This window comes from Octopus bimaculoides, chromosome 18 (genome assembly GCF_046866305.1).
Source record: "Octopus bimaculoides isolate indiv1 chromosome 18, ASM4686630v1, whole genome shotgun sequence".
Lineage (NCBI taxonomy): Eukaryota > Metazoa > Mollusca > Cephalopoda > Octopoda > Octopodidae > Octopus > Octopus bimaculoides.
Genome location: NC_142945.1, coordinates 29,759,773 through 29,780,708, shown reverse-complemented (window position 1 = coordinate 29,780,708; position 20,936 = coordinate 29,759,773). Strand labels below are relative to the sequence as shown.

The following is a 20,936-nucleotide window of genomic DNA, read 5'->3' as shown; positions in this document are numbered from 1 at the left end:
GCCACCGATCACAAACAACAAGATGTGGTACAAAATATAATACAAAATGTGAAATTGAGAAAAAAAATAATCACAAGCAGTATAAAAGGAGCATGCACAAAATATTATTTTCCAGAGTTCAATGATAAAGCATTGGTATTGTTCAGCACACGAAAAACAATTGTCTGTCACAGGAAGAAAAAAGAAAAAAAGTTAGTTCTAGTGAGTGTTTTGGGCCAATGCACAGTGCGGCCTGTCCTGGTGACATAGGGTTTGTTCGTGTTAGGTAGTGGTGACGAAGGTGGAGGTGTAGGTAATGGTGTGGTCAAAGGTGCATGCGCAGGTGGACGTGTAGGTAGTTGCAAAGGATCAAAGGTGGGCGTGTTTGAGGTATCATCGAAGGGTGTTGACACCTCAAAATGTGCCCTTTTAAGTCTGTCGACCGACACGGTCTCCACCCGACCATTAATGTCGAGACTAAAAGTTTTGGGTGTGCTCGATAGCACACGAAATGGTCCCTTATAAAGAGAAACGAGAGGTCCTTTGACAAAATCATTCTGAAAAAAAACATGAGTCCATTTGTCAATGCCCGGTGGGACGTGAGAGGGAATAGACTGGTCACGTAGATGCATGGGTGGAAAACTTGAGAAATACGAGCGAAGTCTGGTGACATACGACGTTGGATCAGGATGCGATGAATTGTCTGGCGCCAACATTGTGTCAAGGAGTACCAGGATGGTACCGTAAAGGAATTCAGCAGTGGAGAAACCTAAGGTCTGTTTTAACAGCAGTGCGACAACCAAGAAGAACAATAGGCAGAAATTCTGTCCAAGACTGTGGATCAGGAGTGGCGCGTAGAGCAGCCTTCAGAAACGATCGACGCATGTCAATATGTAACAGAACCCGCGACTGACAGACCATGGTCCAACCAGATCAATGTGGACATGGCGAAAGCGAGTCTCTGGAGGAGAAAACTATCCAAGAGGAGCGCGAATGTGCCTGTGGACTTTAGAACGCTGGTATTTCACACAAGAGCGTGCCCAAGCGGTGATCATATGGTGCATATTAGGCCAGAAAAACTGAGCCGTAATAAGCTTCACCGAAGCAGCGATGCCAGGATGTGACAGTGAATGCAAAGGATCGAAAACAGAACGCTGGTGGATCGCAGGTACAAACGGTCTGGGAGAACCAGTAGCTGTGTCACAAAGGATTATGCCTTCAGCAGATGTAAGTGGAAGATAGGCAAACTTGCAACAGGACAGCTTGGTGGAAGTTAGATCCAATGTGTCCAGAGCTGGCTGATCCTGCGCAATGGCAGTTAAATCGATTGCAGCAGGAGTTGAAAAAGAACATTCAGGGAGACGAGAGAGTACGTCAGCAGGTACGTTCTCTATTCCAGGTATATGCCGAATGTCACTCGTGAACTGGGAAATGTAGTCCAAGTGACGAAAAGCACGAGGCGAGTGTTTGTCCGACTTAGATGACAAAGCGAACGGAAGAGGCTTGTGATCAGTATAAATCACAAAATCTCGGCCCTCTTAGCGATCTACCTGTCAATCCGTCACTTGACGGATTGACAGGTAGATCGCTAAGAGTTCACGATCAAACGTACTGTAACGATGCTCAGCTGGTTTTAATTGACAAGAAAAAAATGCCAAAGGCCGAGTTTGATTAATGACGGTATGTTACAAAACAGCACCAACCGCAGAATCCGATGCATCAACTGTTAATGAGAGACGAGCATCAGGAGCCGGATGTGCAAGCAAGGGAACAGAAGCTATTTCCTTCTTAATTGACTCAAAAGAAGATAATGCCTCGGCAGATAGAGTGATAGGAGCATCACTTTTTGTATTTGCTTTCAGTAGTTGAGTCAATGGAAGTAACTTGTCTGCACATTTACGTATGAAGCGTCTATAGAAATTGACGATTACCAAAAACTGGCGCAATTGGCGTAGAGAAGTGGGAAGTGTGATGCGCTGAATTGCATCGACTTTGGAAAAGAGAGGACTGATACCATTCGAGTCGATATAATGCCCCAGAAATTCCAGAGAGGACTGCCCAAAAACACACTTATCGGGGTTGATTCGCACATTGTAGTTGCGAAGACGCTGAAAAGGTTGAGATAAATGTTGGAGATGATTTTCACGCATGTCGCTAGCTATGAGCAAATCATCGACGTAAGCGAACACAAAGTCAAATCCACGGACAACTTCATCGATACTCGTTGCATTCCACAAACCAAAGCTCATAAACAGGAACACGAAACTTCCAAAGGGGTTAGTAACGGCAATTTTGGGAATGTCGTCAGGGTTCATTGGAATCTGATGATAATCCCGGATAAGGTCAATTTTGGAAAAAAATGTACACCCATGCAAGTTCGAAGAAAAATCCTGAAGAATCCTTATAGGATAGCGATCGGGAACAGTGACCGCATTTAAACGTCTATAATCCCCACCGGGCGAATGTCTGAATCCCCTTTCCTTGCCAAATGTAGAGGAGATTCCCAAGGGCTGGTAGAGGAGTGAATAAGGCCGAGTTGAAGCATATGTTCAAACTCAGATCGAACCTTTTTGAGCCGATCAGGAGCAAGTCGCCGTGGACGCGAAAAAACGGGTGGTCCAGAAGTAGTGATATAATGGTGAGTTGAGTGTGTGACTTTCACTGATTTGAAAGTCGGATCTACCAGCTCTGGGAAAGAAGCCAAAAAGGAGTGGAACTGGTTACCAGTGGTGGCGACAAAAAATGACGGACTAAAAACAGCATTAGTAGTAACGCGAGCAGGCGTGAACAAAGACGTAGAATCGTCCACGCGTCTCTGACGCCTGACATCTACTAATAAGTGAAAGTGGTTTAAGAAGTCCGCGCCCAGAATGGGATATGGTAGATCTACTATAACAAAAACCCACCTAAAATCCCTTCGAAGGTTGAGATCTAGGTGTAATGAGACCTGACCGTAAGTTTTCATCGGGGATAAATTCACCGCGTGCAGGTTGATGGCAGATTGCTTCAGCTTGTCTGAAGTAAAACGCAAATGCCAAATAGAACAGCTGGATCCAGTGTCAACCGTGAATGATTTCTTAGACACACGATCCTTAACAAAGAATGCACATGGTTGGATGCAACGACGGGCTTTCTCCTTGAAAGTGGCATGGTCCCAGCAGAGATTGAAACCCGTTGGAATAGACCTAGTCGACCGTGACTTAGAACGGCTTCTGCTGCGAGGATGACGAGAGCTGGCGTGTTCTCGCCACAATGTGTCCATGCGACGTGCTAACGCATCGACTCTCTCCAAAATGTCGTCATGTGACGAGGGAGTGGACTTAGCGGTAGTAGAAGAAGCTACTACGGTGTCCGAACAGGTATGTTGAGGCACAGGCTGCACAGTGAACTCAATAATTTTGTCCGCCATGGTAGCTAACTGGTCGAATGAATTCGAGTCGAGCGCTCTGGCCAGTATGGATTGGACATTCGGCGGCAGCCGAGAGAAAACTAATTTTCGGAGCAGAGAATTTTCCTCTGGCAATGTGTCGCTGAGTTCTCCCAGCTGCTCATCCTGCATCAGCGTCTGGAGTTTGCTGTTGGCGGATTGGGTGTTCCGTCGGAGGACCTCAGATTTAACGGACGCATAAGTCGCGTCCGGATGTGAGTCAGCGATAAGATCTCTCACTGAGCGTGCAAGAGGGCTAGGCATCCCACAGTACAATAGACTTAGTTGCTGTTCGTGAGGCACCGCATGGGCCGAAAAATAAGCGTCCAACTGGGCGAACAAAAATGTGACGTCACCAGAATACGTTGGTAAGTGGGGAAGACTCATTTTTTTTTTCTTTACAGAGGAGGGAAAAGAAGGACCAAAGAACCGACAAAGTGTTGCTGGAACAGTAACGTGTGTGCGAAAAAGAAAATTTACTTAAGAAAATTTTGAGTTTTTGTGTGTATGTGTGTGTATACTGTGTGCAGCAATGAAAAAAAAATTTCTTTTTTAGTCGCTAAACCTGTGTTGCAGTCCGCTGAAAAAGAAAAAAAAATTATTTATGTGCTTCTCTTTTTGTTTTCTTGTTTGTATTTTTTCTGTTGTTGTTGTTGTTGTTTAAGAAAACGTCAGCAAATGGCGGGCGAACTGGTAATGTTGTGTTTCACCACGTGAGGCAATCCGAATATTGCGGTAGACAGGAACGATAGCAGAAAGTTGATGGTCGGCTTGCTTGAAGTGTTCTTCCGTAGATGCATTTGGTGTATTTACTGGTAACAAACGTTGACGGTCGACATTGTGGGAGAAATTACTTCAACAGGAGATTATTTGAAAGAATACTGTGTATTTTCCTTGTCAGAAAAAATGCATACTTTTCTAGATACAAGTTCGAGGCGAAGAACCTGAATTCTAAGGTTCACTTGAACGAGAGAAGATATCCTGACGTCGGGCCATTGATTTTTTTGATTGAGAATGCAAGCGAAAACTGGCATTCTGGAGTTCAAGTGAGGCATCTACAACGATAAAGCTTTGCGGCTGCCGAAAATCCTTTTTCTACGTCGGAGTCACCATTTGTAAACTACCGTGCGAAGTGAAGGTGACGAGAATGGCCCCTTAGTACATCAGACGGTCGATACAATAAATATGAAAAGGATAAATGCGTATAAGTGCCAGAAGGAAAGAGAGACACAACTGAGTAGAATGTTTAACAGAATTTTATTAGGGTCATTCCACGAACAATTATTCTTTTCTACTCTAGGGACAAGGCCCGAAATTTTTGGGGAGGGAGCCAGTCGATTAGATCGACCTCAGTACGCAACTGGTACTTAATTTATCAACCCCGAAAGGATCAGAGGCAAAGTCGACCTCGGCGGAATTTGAACCTAGACCGTAACGACAGACGAAATACCGCTAAGCATTTCACCCGGCGTGCTAACGATTCTGCCAGCTCGCTGCTTTTCCATGAACAATTATTTTGATAACTCATGTCGATATCTCTAACTTATGTCACAGGAATATTGAACTTTAAAGTTTATTAAGTTTAACGTAAAAATTGAAAGGTATCCTATTGCCTAAAGGACCGAATGAACGAACGACTTATATCAATGTAATAAGAGCTTTCACTGGGCTTGCGTCCGTATGAAGACCTTTCGTTCCTGTTTCTTTTTCTTCTGAAAATTACATGTTTTAAGTTTTACATAATAGTGATTCCAGTTCTTGGTGGAGAACACTTGCGACGGCATGGGTTGCAGGGGCTAGCGCCGGCGCTGCTCTATACAAATTTTAGGTTTAGGGTTACAGTTAGGGTTAGTATTTAGTGAGTATGGGGTTATTGTAAATATTTACCAAATTTTTATCCAGTCACAATTATGTTTAACAGGAACTTATATTTGTGTGAAAGTGTTGGTATGAATGCGCGCGCGACAGGACCGCACACGGAAATTTTGTTTAGAAAAATACTTTTATAGGCGCAGGAGTGGCTGTATGGTAAGTAGCTTGCTTACCAACCACACGGTTCCGGGTTCAGTCCCACTGCGTGGCACTTTGGGTAAGTGTCTTCTACTATAGCCTCGGGCCGACCAAAGCCTTGTGAGTGGATTTGGTAGACGAAAACTGAAAGAAGCCCGTCGTATATATGCATATGTATATATATGTGTGTGTGTTTGTGTGTCTGTGTTTGTCCCCGCAACATCGCTTGACAACCGATGCTGGTGTGTTTAAGTCCCCGTAAGCTAGCGGTTCGGCAAAAGAGACCGATAGAATAAGTACTAGGCTTACAAATAATAAGTCCTGGGGGTCGATTTGCTCGACGAAAGGCGGTGCTCCAGCATGGCCGCAGTCAAATGACTGAAACAAGTAAAAGATAAAAGAGTAAAAGAGAATATTATCAAACAAGTAAAAGAGTAAAAGAGAATCAGAATTTTGTCTAACAAAAGTTGGATTAACATTTTGTGTAATGTAGCGACTCTGACATTTATGTTATGATATTAGGAATTTATGTTATGATATTATTTCCCGTTATATATACAAATGGCTTGATGGAATAATAATCTTAATTAAATATTCAAATGGCTTGGATCACATTAAAGGCATACAGTAGCCGTATGATTAAAATAACACGAGATATTTCTGTGATCGTTATTTGTTTTGTCTTGAAGAATTCTTTCTTTCTCTCGGTCGTTTTCCCTTTCTCTCGCCGAATTTCTTTTCTCTTTCTTTTCAATTATCTGGGTTTTTTTGTATCCATATGTTCTTCAATATTGATCGTTTCCCAAAATGTTACTTATTTCTGCTGTTTGTTTCTGTCTGTCAGTCAGTTTCGCTTTCTCTAGTTAATTCATATATCTCATTCTTTCTCCATCTCTGTTTCCATATATTTATGCATAGACAAACATCTTCTGTGTTATGACAACGTAGGTTACAGAACACTACAACAACATTATTTTTTCATAGAACTTATAAAATGCACTTAAAATGGAACGGATCCTCAACGATCAGGTAGGACATAATGTGCCGATAAATATGACGGTCATTCAAGTGCAATCTCTGATGCAAAACCTTTTCTTACCGATAAAGGCTTGCTCGAAATGTTTTTGAGGAACTTTTATTAGCTCAAAATTAACATCATCGGTGAAGCTGTCAGTTCTAATATAGAGATTGCTATTAATCATCCCGCAAAGCTGAAGAAAATTGTTGCTGAAGGAAACATTGTTTTTTTTGTTTTTTTTTTCAGATGACAAGTACATAACATTGAAACTTGGCTTTTCTGAAAGTGAATGCTTGCTAGGACTTCCATTTTTAGTGAAAGGGAGTCAGTACTAGGCTTTAATGCTTCCAAAAATCATCTGACACTTCTAATGGGAGGAAATGCTGCTGGTGATATGAAATTAAAGTCCCTTCTTGTATATCACCCCCCAGATGCAGAGAATTTCAAAGGCTAAATCTAATCTGCCCGTGATTTGGTATTCAGTTAAACAATCCGGGATGTTACAAGATTTTTACAGATTGGTTTACAAAGTACTTTTGATCTTTTGGTGAAACATTGCTTATTAATAGCAATTATTACAATCATTGCTCCTCTAGCAAGATACCAGGTTTAATATCATCTTTCTTAGCAAATATATCACCATGAAACGATGTACCAGGCAATATATAGAAAGGTAATACTTAACTTCAAAGTATATTATTTGAGAAGTGTTTTGAAACAACTCATAAAGTAATTGATGGGGAAGATAAACCTACAGAAATATATCTATTACATCCAAAATAACCGACTCATGGGAAGAAATAAAAGCATTCGGCTCATGAACAATGTGTTGTCGCAAAGAAGATGAATGAAAAAATTTATGTATAAGAGAGAGGGAGGGGGAGAAGGAGATTAAAGAAGAAATGAAGGAAAAGAAATGCATAAAGATAACGCGACAGACTAATGGTTCTGTACCTCAGCTAGGTACAGCTTGTCCATTGCAACTTTGCATCTCATCTTTGTTCTTGACAAATGTCTCTTTTACTCAAAGGAAACCCACGTACCCGGGATTTATTTCATTCATTATTCTGAGTTACATCTGGATCTTTCTGCGAAATTTGATTTATTGGGAAATGTTATTTTAAGAGGAACAAATATCAAATTTATAGATATCTATATCTATAAATACCTGCAATATATGTTCATGGTAATTTTATACATATTTGATTTACTTTTATTCAGAAATTTCAAATACATATCTCAGCTGAGATGATTTTAATATTGCTAGAGCTGACGGGAAGTTAGCATATTTATGTTTTGATAAAGATTACTAGAATCTAATTGTTATCAGCAATCAATCTATACTAGATTTTCACCTTCTATATTTCTAATTGCTTGCTCATCAATAGCAATCTTCGCAAACATTGCTTATTAATACAATCATTGCTCCTCTAGCAAGATAATTTGATGTTCTATTGTTCAAATATTGAAAAATGTCGAGTTTGTCTCAATACAGAACGCCATTTTTCTCTTTTTTGAATGAATATTTACTAAATTTAATAAAAATCAATAGATCTGTGGCAAGCGCCGTATAGCTAAGCCGCTTACATTTCCGGATTGGATTCCTAGTTTCTGTTCCTATTGCATCGCAGCCAATGTCTCTGGAGAAATCGTAAACATCGCAACATATACTCTCCTCTGTATAGCAAGCGGAGATCTCAATATGGTCCTGATCCACAAATGAAAACCTTCTCCATACACCATTAACGACCTTGAAAAAGGCATTCATGTCTTACTATTTCCCCGCTCTAAAATTCGGGTGTATTGTTTCTCGTCAAAATAAACACTGAAGTGGTAGACCCGATTTTTGTTCTTAGCTTTTGTTTTTGCTTTTAACCTAGTTTTTAAAAAAAATAAAATCCGATGATAAATTATAGAGATAAAATTAGTATAGATTTTATCAAAAGAAGTTACAAAGGTTGAACTTTCTGATATACTTGCTGACAATAATGGCCTTTGTATGCAAGTTTGTAAGTTCAATATCTAATCACATTATCGGGGTGATTTAGGATGAAAATAATGACATTGTTTACTCGACACCAACTGCACAATGCTCGTCAACAAAAATTTTGATTAAGATATAAGTAATGTCATTGGGTCGTTAGATACCAAAGATTTCATTTTCAATTAAATTAAGTTAGTGTTTGAAAGAAAAATGGACGTTGGAGTCTATTTCTCATTTCACACTATCTGCAGAATCATCTCTCAAAACTAATACAATCCACACAAACGCAGTACAATTATGAAACCAAAGGGTTTGTTTAATGCGGAAATCCTTTTAAATATACAACTCCAACCGACTGAACTGTACTTTACGTAGTATTCGTTTCCAGTTGAGTTGAACTTGTTACTAATTCCAAATCCTAACCGCACCTCCAAACCAAATCTAAACTCAAGCCCAGACTGACCATATCATCAAGTCTAGCTCTAACCCTAGCTCCCAAACCCTAAGCATCCCTCTTGAACTTTTGGACAGCAGTTTGGAATTTTGAAGATCTAATTATGCCAGATTCTATCATCATTATCATCATCATCACCATCATTATCATTTTCAAGAAGCATAGGATTTTTCGACTCTTCGTTACCATTCCTTCAAAAAAAAAAAAATATTAGTTAAGATTGTGACATCATTCAAACGTAAATAATTCTTGAGCTAGTTCGTTTTTGTCAAAATTGTTTGTGCTTGAACAGAAATTCAGTCCATGACCTAAGAAAGAGATATCATCTGGTAAGAGTTATATATATAACATAGAAATTTATGATAGACTTATTTTCTAACGTGATAGATTTTCTTGGACAAGCGTTTCCACAGTATTACTTCCAAGGTATTTCAGGCAATCTTTTGATTTCTGTTGAAATTCTTCACTTAAAACATGAAACCTATTGAATGACAAAATTTGCTGTGAATTTTTATTCGAGAAGTCATTAAAATGGGTTCGCATTTTGGATGGGTTGAATAAAAGCTTTTCTGGCGTTTCCAATCATTAATTCACATGTGTATGCTAGAGAAAAAGGACCAGAATCCTACGAGCCAATCTAGGGAATTGTAGGAGTTATGATTGTGCAAAGCGAGTGTTGTTATCTGTTGTGTACTTAGCTCTTGTAATACGGGTAAATTTAAGCTATCATAAAATAGACATCTGAAAAAAACTGGTAGATAAAATACAATGATTGTTTTTGGTATGATGGATAAACAATATGTTGCGTATGTAGTGTGTGAGAAATTCGGTATGTGAAAATTCGGTCGATTGTATTTGTATATCAGGAAAATTTTTTGTTAACATTTTCAAATCGGCGTCAACAAGTCGGGCATACACTGAGAACAATACATTTCGCATAATGGACGCTGTTATTCAACACTGTAGGTCAAAGTTAGTATCGCTTGGTGCGTCTTTAACAAGAATTTGAGTAACCTTGAACAGATGTTCTAGTTTGAAAATCGTTCCAGCTTCTTGCAAGGATGGTAAGCCAGGGATCATTCTCAAGTAATTTTCAGCTTTTCTGATTATTCCAAGTACTCCTACAATAACTGGTATTGTACTCGCCTTGAGATGCCACATTTTTTCGATCTCAGTGAGCAAATCTTTATATTTTCTGAGCACATCAAATTCTTTTATCACAATAGTATAATCATAAAGGATACTCATACAACAATATCTGATGGCTGTGTATGTACTTTGAATCTACTTCATTTTTCATCACATTTGGTTAATAGTTATTGTTATTATTATTTTAGTTACTTATAAATATTTCATTCACAAATTCAATCTATATTTTTTTGAAGGAACTGCTACACTTGTCCCTTGAATTGCTAGATATAGCAGTCACATATCCATCGCATCATACCCGACCATATTGAAAGGAACAGATGAGACAATGAGGTGTGAAATACATTATTCTTGGATGGCTATGGTTAGAAAGCCATTCACCAGAGTTCAGTTCGATCAGGGTTTAACAGCAACAACAACAACAGCAAAGGTCTTCACTCTATACTTACTTTCTCTCCCAGACGCGCATATGTCTGAGTATACGCGTGTGTGGGTATGTGTGTATGAGGTGGTATCAAAAGTTCCCGGACTTGACTATGTGGAAAGTAGCTTGTTTACCAACCACATGGTTCCGGGTTCAATCTGAGCAAGTGCCTTCTACTGTAGCTTCGAGCCAACCAAAGCCTTGTGAGTGGATTTGGTAGACGGAAGCTGAAAGAAGCGCGTCGTATATGTGTGTGTGTGTGTGTGTTTGTGTGTGCGTGTGTTTGCTTGTGTGTGTATATGCTTGTGTCTGTGTTTGCCCCCCCCCCCCCACCAACATCGCTTGACAACCGACGCTGGTGCGTTTGCGTCCCCTAACTTAGCGGTTCGGCAAAGAGTTCAATAGAATAAGTACTAGGCTTACAAAGAATATGTCCTGGTTTCGATTTGCTCGACTAAAGGCGGTGCTCCAGCATGGCCGCAGTCAAATAACTGAAACAAATAAAAAAAATAAGTTTTAACATCGTCACCTTCACTTTGCACAGCAATACACCGATTCCACCGTTCCTGCCATTTTTGGAATCCGGCCTGGAAGTCGTTTTCTGTAAGCGAATCGAGGACCTTCTGCGATTCACTCTGGATCTCGACAACGGTGTTAAAACAGCGACCTTTGAGCTATATTTTCGTCTTGGGGAAGTGACGAAAGTCCGTAGGTGCTAAATCTGGCGAATAGGGCGGCTGTAGAAGCAATACCATGATGCTTTTGGCGAGAAACAAGTGAGGAGAGCTCCATGACAGAGTGCATTGTCGTTGTGAAGAATCCAATTTTTCGCGCTCCACTGATCCGCTGGCTTTCGTCGAATTCCTCCCTCAAACGCTTCAAAACGTTGCAGTAGAACTCTTGATTGACGTTCTGACCCCCAGGGACAAATTCTCGATGCACAATACTACATTTCTGGGGGTGATACTTGTGGAAGTTCTTCCAGATCGCTCATCGTCTTCCAGGGACGTTCTCCCGCTTTTGAAGCGCCTGTGCCACTCGAAATATGCGTACAACGTATTGCCTCGTCGCTGTGAGCTTACCGAAGCATGCTCAATGTCTCTGTAGCAGACTTCCTACGTTTAACGCAAAATTTCACGTTGGCTCTTTGTTCCATAACAAAATCGCAGACTACAGAATACATGTAATCACAAAAACAAATTTCACAACATGCGAAGTAAACACAGCAATGACACTCGGCACACTGACTCATGAAGGTTACTGCTAGCTCTCACTGCGCACACAACCGTGTTCTGCCATATGTTGGCACGCTACAGAACTTGTCCGCGAACATTTTGATACCACCTTATGTGTGTATGTGTGTTTGTACGCGTGAGCTAATGCTTTAAAATATCGGAAATATTTGCAGGTATTTACAGTGTGCATGTGCGTTTATATAAATTAGATTCATATATCATTTCAATATTTCGAATCTTTTATTTTTTATGATGATGATGATGATAATGATGATGATGATGAAATGGAGTTGGTGCAGGGTAGAACATTGAAAGACGCGAATTCAGCAGTAGTAGATTGTTTATGTTTTTATGTTTATAAAACTTGGCGGATTGTTTTACCTCCTTTTAATCATTGTTTATTTGTTTTCTACTTGGGCGGCGTTAACACCCAATAAAATGCGGGTCAAATGGGCTTTCTCACTGTTGGCTCTTACTTATTTTATACAGAGCACGAGTCGAAACACATTTGCCTGTGAATTTTCAACATCCCAATTACATCTATTCTGTAGATGAGAAATAGCTTTGCTATGTCTTGTGTGAAACGTATTAAGTATTTCTATACAAACATGGGAAATATATTTCTAAATCATATGAGTTTTAAATAAAATGATGATGTATCGTGGAAACATCCATCCATCCATACAAGTATCCATTCATCTGTCTGTCTTATATTTGCTCGACTGTTTCTAGTATTCTGCCACTTTTTGTGCGTATGTATGTATGCATTTGTATGTAAATATATGTAAATATAGGTACACCCACACACATATATGTGTGTGAGAGCATATGTGTGTGTGTGTGTATATATATATATGTATATATATCATATAAATGCATTCGCATTTGCACAATACCCCTCGCTTGCCAAGTTTTCAAAAGTTATGTCCAAATAGTATGAATAATCATCAAAGTTGAAGGCAGTGTCCCGTTATAGCCTTAATTGAAGCACTGAAATCAGTAAAAGACTAAAAGAATAATTCATCAAAATAGGATGGGATGTCTTGTTACGAGGCACCAGTAGTAATAGTTTATCTCGAGTGAAAATTCAAGAGATTATCGAGTAATATTAGTCGCTGCATCACAAGCATCTCGGTTGCTGACACAATGTTTAAAAGTACAGCGTTATCGTAAAATGACAAATACCTCAGTAACACCGCATTAAAAAAGAAAAAGCACGCAAGTGCAGTATTACCTGGTTTAGTTACAAATATTGCCAGAATTTTTAATAAGTTAGAGATTGACATGCTCCCCTAAATGTACACGAAAAGTACAAGGAATATCAAGAATTTGATTTTCGACAATAGCAAAAGAAACTACTATTGTTCCAACAATATTATTATACTATTATATTACACCGTTTCGGTGGTATATATTTTATCAATGAGTTGGTATACAGTGCCAAATTGAAATTGGTTGACCAGAACAAACGCACCTACTTTGGTTTATCAGGATGTACCTTCGAGAGAGTCAACTCAAAGCATGTATTTTAGCTTAGACGCTCAGAGAGAAGCACTATCATCCTTTTGCAACCCGTACGGTGACTAAAACACAATGATTAATGAGAAAATTTGCCAAATCATATTCTGAATGGTCCGGACCATACTACTTTTGCACCAATGAAAAAATTTCCTCTTTAACATCTTTTCTAATTTTGTTAAATTCAAGGAATGAGCTTACCTCAAAATATCGTCGCCATGATCTTTTTACAAGCTGAATGCCTTATAACTTTTTACGTGGAATTTGGTTGAAACAGTTCTATCGTTTTGATTTTCTTCGATTTTTTAAACCTCAATACTGTGGGTTTTATTTTAACCCTCATTCGAAGTTGATGCCAAAGCTGAATGTTTCCTAAAGTACTTCATATAAGGCACTGACATTAATTTTGAATATCAATAATGAAGCTGAAGGTAGAAAAAGACTTTAGAGGAATTTTTATCCCCCCCCCCCGAAATAGAGGGATCGTAGTAACAGCAATTTTGAATACTACCCATACCACTGAGAGAAACCACCTCAAGAGAGCGCTTTGCCTACTAAAAACAAATATCATAGTGTCTTTCCTTTGTCAGTTGAAAAACTTCTATCAAATGAGTTTATCCAATCAATCTGCAAACAAAAGTTCCCGCTACGGGTGTTTCAAATCTAATAAAGACGGGAGGTATCTGTGTTCATGTCCGTCTATATGTTTATAACCGTCTAAAAACCTGTTGTTGATATTTATGTAACATCCCTAGGGTTGACTCTCGAATACGCGGCAATAAAACAATAGCATCTGCATTAATTGAATTAAGTTTAACAACAGTCATTTAAGTACCAATGTAATTAAACATTTTGATGAACGATATTGCCTGTAATTACTCTTAATAACATTGGTATTAGAAGCTTTTGGTAAAGAAGTTAAGGGGAAAAGATGAGATGGCTGAATTTTTGAGATTCCCCTGTCAAAACACTTTTGCTTTTCATCTCCCCTCTGACGCACAAACTTGTGCGTCGAATAGAAGAATTGTTAATAGATTTTACAGCGATACATTAATAAACATGATTCACAGTTAGATCTACCATCGACTAAATTGTTTAAGGAACTTGTATGTATGTATGTATGTATGTATGTATGTATGTATGTATGTATGTATGTATGTATGCATATAAGCGTGTATGTAAGTACGTGTGTGTGTGTGTATATATATATATATATATATATATATATATATATATATATATATATATATATATATATATATATATACGCACGTATACATACATAGATACAGACCTGCGCGCGCGCGTGTGTGAATGTGTTGGGCACACCTGAAGACATAGAGGAACTAAAGAAAAAGCTAGAAAGCAAATACATACTCAACACAACAGAACTGTAGAAATTAAATTCGTAACAATATGATTCCATTTCTTGGCAGACAGAAAACATAACGTGTGTTTACACCAAACATATATTCTTACAGAGACAACTATCCAAACCGATAAAAATATAAACCATAAAATATTTAGTGGGTATTAGTTTCCTTACTAAAATAAGTACGTATTATTAATACATTTTTTAATAATCCACAAGTGGCTGTGTGGTAAGTAGCTTGCTTACCAACCACATGGTTCTGGGTACAGTACCACTGCGTGGCGCCTTGGACAAGTGTCTTCTACTCGGGCCGACCAAAGCCTTGTGAGTGGATTTGGTAGACGGAAACTGAAAGAAGCCCGTCGTATATATATATATATATATATATATATATATGTATATATATATATATATATATATATATATATATATATATATACACACACACACGCAATGGCCCAGTGGTTAGGGCAGCGGACTCGCGGTCATAGGATCGTGGTTTCGATTCCCAGACCGGGCGTTGTGAGTGTTTATTGAGCCAAAACACCTAAAGCTCCACGAGGCTCGGGCAGGGGATAGTGATGAACCCTGCTGTACTCTTTCACCACAACTTTCTCTCACTCTTACTTCCTGTTTCTGTTGTGCCTGTAATTTAAATGGTCAGCCTTGTCACACTGTGTTACGCTGAATATCCCCGAGAACTACGTTAAGGGAAAAAAATTGTGTGGAGTGCTCAGCCACATACACGTTAATTTCACGAGCAGGCTGTTCCGTTGATCGGATCAACTGGAACCCTTGACGTCGTAAGCGACGGAGTGCCAACAACAAAATATCTATATATATATGTATGTGTGTGTATATGTTTGTATGTCTGTATTTGTTCCCCCCCCCCCAACATCGCTTGACAACCGATGCTGGTGTGTTTACGTCCCCATAACTTTTGCGGTTCAGCAAAAGAGAACGATAGAATAAGTACTAGGCTTACAAAGAATAAGTCCTGGGGTGCTCCAGCATGGCCGCAATCAAATGGCTGAAACAAGTAAAAGAGTAAAAGACTCCTTGTTTCTTTTCCTCCTGTGTTCCTTTCTGTGGAAGAGCGTAGGCTCGAAATGTTAAAGACTTTTTTTTACTTCCCGAGCGTTAAATTAATACATCTGTTTGTAGTCTACACCACCTATTTTCGTCTTTTTTTTGTGTGTGAATTCTCCCCTAATTATTTTATTATCATGTTTAATCGAACTCTTTTTGAACATAGGTACTTTTGTATATGAATATAATTAATATATTAATCATATTTATATAATTTTTTCCGCATATAATTAATAGATTTTTACATATATTTATTAGACATATTTAATCTATTGGATTTTGACTATTAATAACTTCTACTTATTACTAATCTCTATAATAATAAGCTATAAATGTATTTACCCCAATATTAATATGATACTTACATACATGGTAAATTACTATTTATTATATATCTCTATAACTTTTAACTATTATCTAGGGTATATTGATATATATTTACTTTCCTACTAAATATACACCCTATGTTCCCCTTAAAAGGTTTATACCAAACTTATCCATATAACAATACTCAGTTTGCTGTAATGTTCTGTATACTTAACAAATAATAATATACTGGTATATCTTTTTTCTGCTTCTAACGAGATTCTGCTTTATAAAATGATTTAATTATTACAATTATAATCTTTAATGCATGAATCGAAACAGCTGTTAGAGATCATGTCAATTTTTGAAGTTAATGAATATACTTATTAATTGATGTATCTCCACTTTCTTATTTTTCTTGAATAAATAGAAACCTTGGTTTATCTAATTGCCTATTATTCATGAGTATTATAATTAACATTCACAACAAATACTAGGTAACCAGTAATTCATTGAATATTACAATCTCTTAATGAAGCTTATCCGACCTCTAATTGAACTTTTTATCAATTCATTTCATATATATATATACATACATACACACACACACACATACACACACACGCACGCACACACACACACACATACACACACACACACACACACACACATATATATATATTCAGGCGCAGGAGTGGCTGTGTGGTAAGTAGCTTTCTTACTTCCGGTCTTGCGTGTTGGTGTTGCTTGCTACTTCCTGTAGACCCGAGGAGCAAAGTGGACGGGTGTTTTTTAACCCCGCCCAAGATTGAACTTTGAAGTTGACCGAGGTAGGTGGAATTGTTTTATTTGAGCTGGATGAGATTTATTGTTGGTTTAATGTTTTTTGCAGTAAATTTCGCCCAGCTCTGGGGCAATTTCGCCTGCTTTCGGCGGCTATTATACTACTGTAATATTTGTTTTGGGGGCGTATCTGAAGGCCTGGATTACCTGTTGGCCAATTCGTGTTTTTGCCGTGTGGAACTGTCTTTTTCTTCTCTTCTTTGTCTGTTTCTTTATTTTGAACTGTTTTTGTTTTTAATTTTTTTCTTCCCCTTTTTGCGAACATTTTTATTTGGACTTTTTTTACAAACTTTCTATCTATGAAAGATGGCAAAAAATAATGGAGCTACTATCTTGGAGTGGGAAATTGTCCCGCCCAAGCAGTGGCTGAATGACATGGAGAAGAGGGCAGTGGTCATGCGGACCTATTCTAGGTCACGCGACGCCATTGCCCTCTTCGATAAAGAAATAATTGACGAAGAGCTGGCAAGTTTGTTACTAGTGAAAATTTGTTATATTTCCAGGGGAGTCAAGTACGCAATGGTGTGGTTGCTATTTGACTCCCCTGAAGAGGCTTGCAATGTAGCAAGCCAGCCCCTTGTAGGGGCGAAGATTTTGTTCCTTCCCACATACTGTGGGAAGAAGGTTACAAGGGCTTGGGTATGTGGGCTGCCACCCGGAGTTCGGTCCGAGTGGATTGAACAGACCATTCGTAGGGGTCTGGGTGGCGGCAGTACCAAGTTACTTGGTATAAAGGTGGAGGCCCGACCGACTGGGTTGGGTCAAAGCAGTGCTGACCCATTGGACCCAGTCAGCCAGTGACCTCATGTTCCCAGATTTTCTGGTAATGGCCGGGGCCAGGTACCCTGTGATACTGGAGGGACGCCCCCCCCCCCAAGTGTCACCTCTGTCTGGAGCCTCGCCATATCAGGAAAAATTGGCCCCCGGGGCCAGGAAAAGGCCCAGGAGCAGGGTAAGAAGGAAGTGTCTGTTGCCCCCCCCCCATTGGTGGGGGAGACAAAGAAAGCCGAGGAGACGAAAGCCTCCAGAAAGAGAAAGGTGAGCAGCCACCGTTGTTCACCAGGTGAAATGCAGGTTGCGGGGGAGGAAGAGGATCCCTTGGGTGTGCCGGGGGAGGCCATAACCCCCGCAACAGGTAAAAAGAAAATAAAGAAAAGAAGAAATAGGAGACGGTCGAGGTGTGCTTCCGGAGCGGGAGGCTCTGTCAGTGGGAAGTGTGCCATTGACAGAACAGATTGCAGTCACTCCCAGTGAGGAGAAAATTGTCATTTTCTTCCCTAGGGGAGGACCGATAGGGACGTATTTAAATGAACTGTTAGAAAGAGAAAGGTTTGAAATGACCTGCATGGATAGTCTAAGCTGGCCTCCGCTGGTAATTGCGGAAGTCATTAGTCAGATAGTACTTGATATGGTCAAAGCGACCTGTGAACATGAAGAATTTGAAACACGTTTTCCGGGCCAACCGTGGCGGGATTTCCTGGAGGCAGCAGGGATCCTGCTTGGAGGCTCGGACGAAGAGGATTAATAGAAAAATGTTTTAATTGATTTTTATTGAACTTTTGAACTTTATTGTATTTTCATGTGATTTGTATTGAACAATGTTTTCGAGGGGTTATCGGTCGGCGGGTGCCGGTACCCCTCCCATTTTTATTTCATCCTTTTTGTTATCGCCCTCATCTCATTAATGTCTGTGTCCAGCCCGCAGCTACTTTGTGTTTGTCTGTCCTTGTTTGTCCCCTCTTTGTAAGACTTAAATGGCCAATTCATATGAAATAAAGTAGCTTGCTTACCGCGCATGAGCAGAACAGAGTGGTTCCTGTCAACCAAAGAGACAACACTGCCAAATTTGGCTCTGTTGTAAATTCCAGTCTACGAAAGAAAATTAGTTAAGCGGCTGAAAGGTAGGAGAAGTTTTGTTTTGGGGGTACAGTGGGGCTACGTTATTTTATTGCTATTTTATAAATAGGGTATCTCCACTGGCCTCGAGGCATTTCTTTCCTCCTTTGGTTGCGTTTGTTTTAGTGAAGAATTATCGGTGAACGTTACCTCGCCGCAAGAATTATTTCTATTTCTTTTTCTTTTTCTGAAGACTTTCTATATTTGGAATTTTTTCTGAAATACTTTTTGTAAACGGTTTTTTCTTGTTTATGAAAATAAGTGTTGCTTGTTGCAAAGTTCGCGGCGAACATCTATTTTTTATGCCTAAAGTCGTCACTGTGGAGTACCTATATTGGACTACGTAGGATTGCAAGGAGTTCGAATGAGCTAAAAAGACATTTAACTTGAACACAGTGAATTTAGCTGTGTTGTAAATTCAATTTATGGAAAAAATTGAAAATTTTTGAAGATTTTCACAATTGGATTATACTACGAGCACCAGTATTTGTGAACCAATTATTGGATTACCTATATTGGAGTACACAGGCCTGGTCAGGAGTTTAAATACGCCAGAGGACAGACATTTAACTGTGAACTTTGTTTTTTCCTTTTTTGTTTGTTTATTATTAATTTTTGCAGTTAAACATGAACAATAGAAAAATAACACTGCTTTGGTGTGGGAAATTAACCCACCCCAAAAATGGGTGACAGATTTGGAAAGGAGGACGGTGATTCTAAGGACTTATTCAAAGTCCTTGGATACTATTGTCCCCTTTCCTAGGCCAGAAATAGAAAAGGAGCTGGCAGAGTACATGCCGGCGATAAAACATATCGCCAGGGATTCCAAATATGCAACTATATGGTTGCTGTTTGGAACCCCGGAGATGGCATGTAAGTTCGCCAGTCAGCCCCCGGAAGGGAAGAAAATTTTGTTCCTCCCCTCATATTGTGGGAGAAAATGTAAGCGGGCGTTTGTCTGCGAGTTTAAAAGAGAGTTGGTTGGCCGAAACCATCCAAAGGGGACTTGGTGGCACCAGAGACACTAAATTGTTAAATGTAAAATTGTTGCCATCTGCTGACTAGGTCGGGGTTAAGGCCATATTAATTTTGTGGACCCAGTTAGACGATGATAGTCTGGTCTTTCCAGACTACTTGACCATGGTAAGATCTAGGTATCCTGTGATCCTTGATGGACGCTCCCCCCAAGTGTCACCGGTGCCTGTAGCCTGGCCATATAATGAAAAACTTCCCCCCAGGGCTATAAGAAGGCCCTGGAGAAGGATTGTGTGCCCGTTGCCCACTCATCGGAGGGGGAGACGGAGAAGGTCGTGGAGGCGGAAGCCTCCACTAAAAGAAAAAGGAAGATGAGCAACGAAAGTTGCTCACCAGTAAAGGAACGGTCTGCGGGAGAAGAGGAGGGCCCCCGGGTGTGCCGGTGGAGGCCCCCAGCTCCCGCAGAAGAAAAAAGAAAAAGAAAAAAGAAAAAAAGCGGGAGACGAGCGGCGGAAGTTACTATGACGCCGACCGAACCCGAGGTCCCTCCGGTGGGAGGTGTGTCACCGGAGGGGGAGGCTCTGTCAGCGGGAATTGTACCACTGACAGAGCAGGATGCGGGCTTTTCCAATATTGAGGAAACAGAGCTTATTCTCTGTTACCTCAAGGGGGTGGTCCGTTGTAACATTTTTGAACTGTCTATTGACCCATCGAAGATACGACTTAACCGTAATAGACAATCCATGTTGGCCTCCGCAGGTGTGTGCGGAGGTCATTAGTGAAAACGAAAAATTGACAGTGGAAAAAATTTGCGACAAGAAGGAGTTTGTCTCCATTGATCCGGGCCAGCCAACGCAGGCTTTTCTGCAGGCGGCGGGATACTTGCTTGGTGGCTCGGATGAAGTAGATTAAATTGAACTTGTAATTCTTTTTTGATTTATAATAGATTGTATGATTAATTGTATTTATTATTGAACTTATCGAACAATGTTTTCGAGGGGTTATCGGTCGGCGGGCGCCGGTGCCCCTCCCATTTTTATTTCATACTTTTTGTTATCACCTTTATCTCATTAATGTCTGTGTCCAGCCCGCAGCTGCTTGATGTTTGTCTGTCCTTGTTTGTCCCCTCTTTGTAAGGTCTAAATGGCCAATCGAAATGCAATAAAGTAGCTTGCTTACCAACCACATGGTTTGGCCGGGTTCAGTCCCACTGCGTGGCACCTTGGCATGTATCTTCTACTATAGCTTCGGGCGTAC

General features: G+C 39.8%; 1 protein-coding gene and 1 long non-coding RNA gene across 2 annotated transcripts in view; one reads left to right on the top strand and one right to left on the bottom strand.

The window, feature by feature from the left end:
* Positions 1 to 2,413: 2,413 nt before the first annotated feature.
* On the bottom strand, positions 2,414 to 4,387 carry LOC149132031 (uncharacterized). The gene has a single exon (XM_089366100.1). The coding sequence runs from the start codon at positions 3,791 to 3,793 to the stop codon at positions 2,414 to 2,416; it is 1,380 nt and encodes a 459-aa protein (XP_089222226.1). The 5' UTR covers positions 3,794 to 4,387.
* Positions 4,388 to 9,056: 4,669 nt separating this feature from the next.
* Positions 9,057 to 20,936, top strand: part of LOC128249879 (uncharacterized) — a 25,779-nt gene continuing 13,899 nt past the window's right edge. The window contains exons 1-2 of the long non-coding RNA XR_008266007.2: positions 9,057 to 9,201; positions 10,258 to 10,451. This is a non-coding gene — a long non-coding RNA (uncharacterized LOC128249879). The remainder of the gene's footprint in view (positions 9,202 to 10,257; positions 10,452 to 20,936) is intronic.

What these genes read in the sequence shown, in the direction of transcription:
- LOC149132031 (XM_089366100.1), bottom strand. Translation starts at nt 3,793, where the DNA reads ATGAGTCTTCCCCACTTACCAACGTATTCTGGTGACGTCACATTTTTG.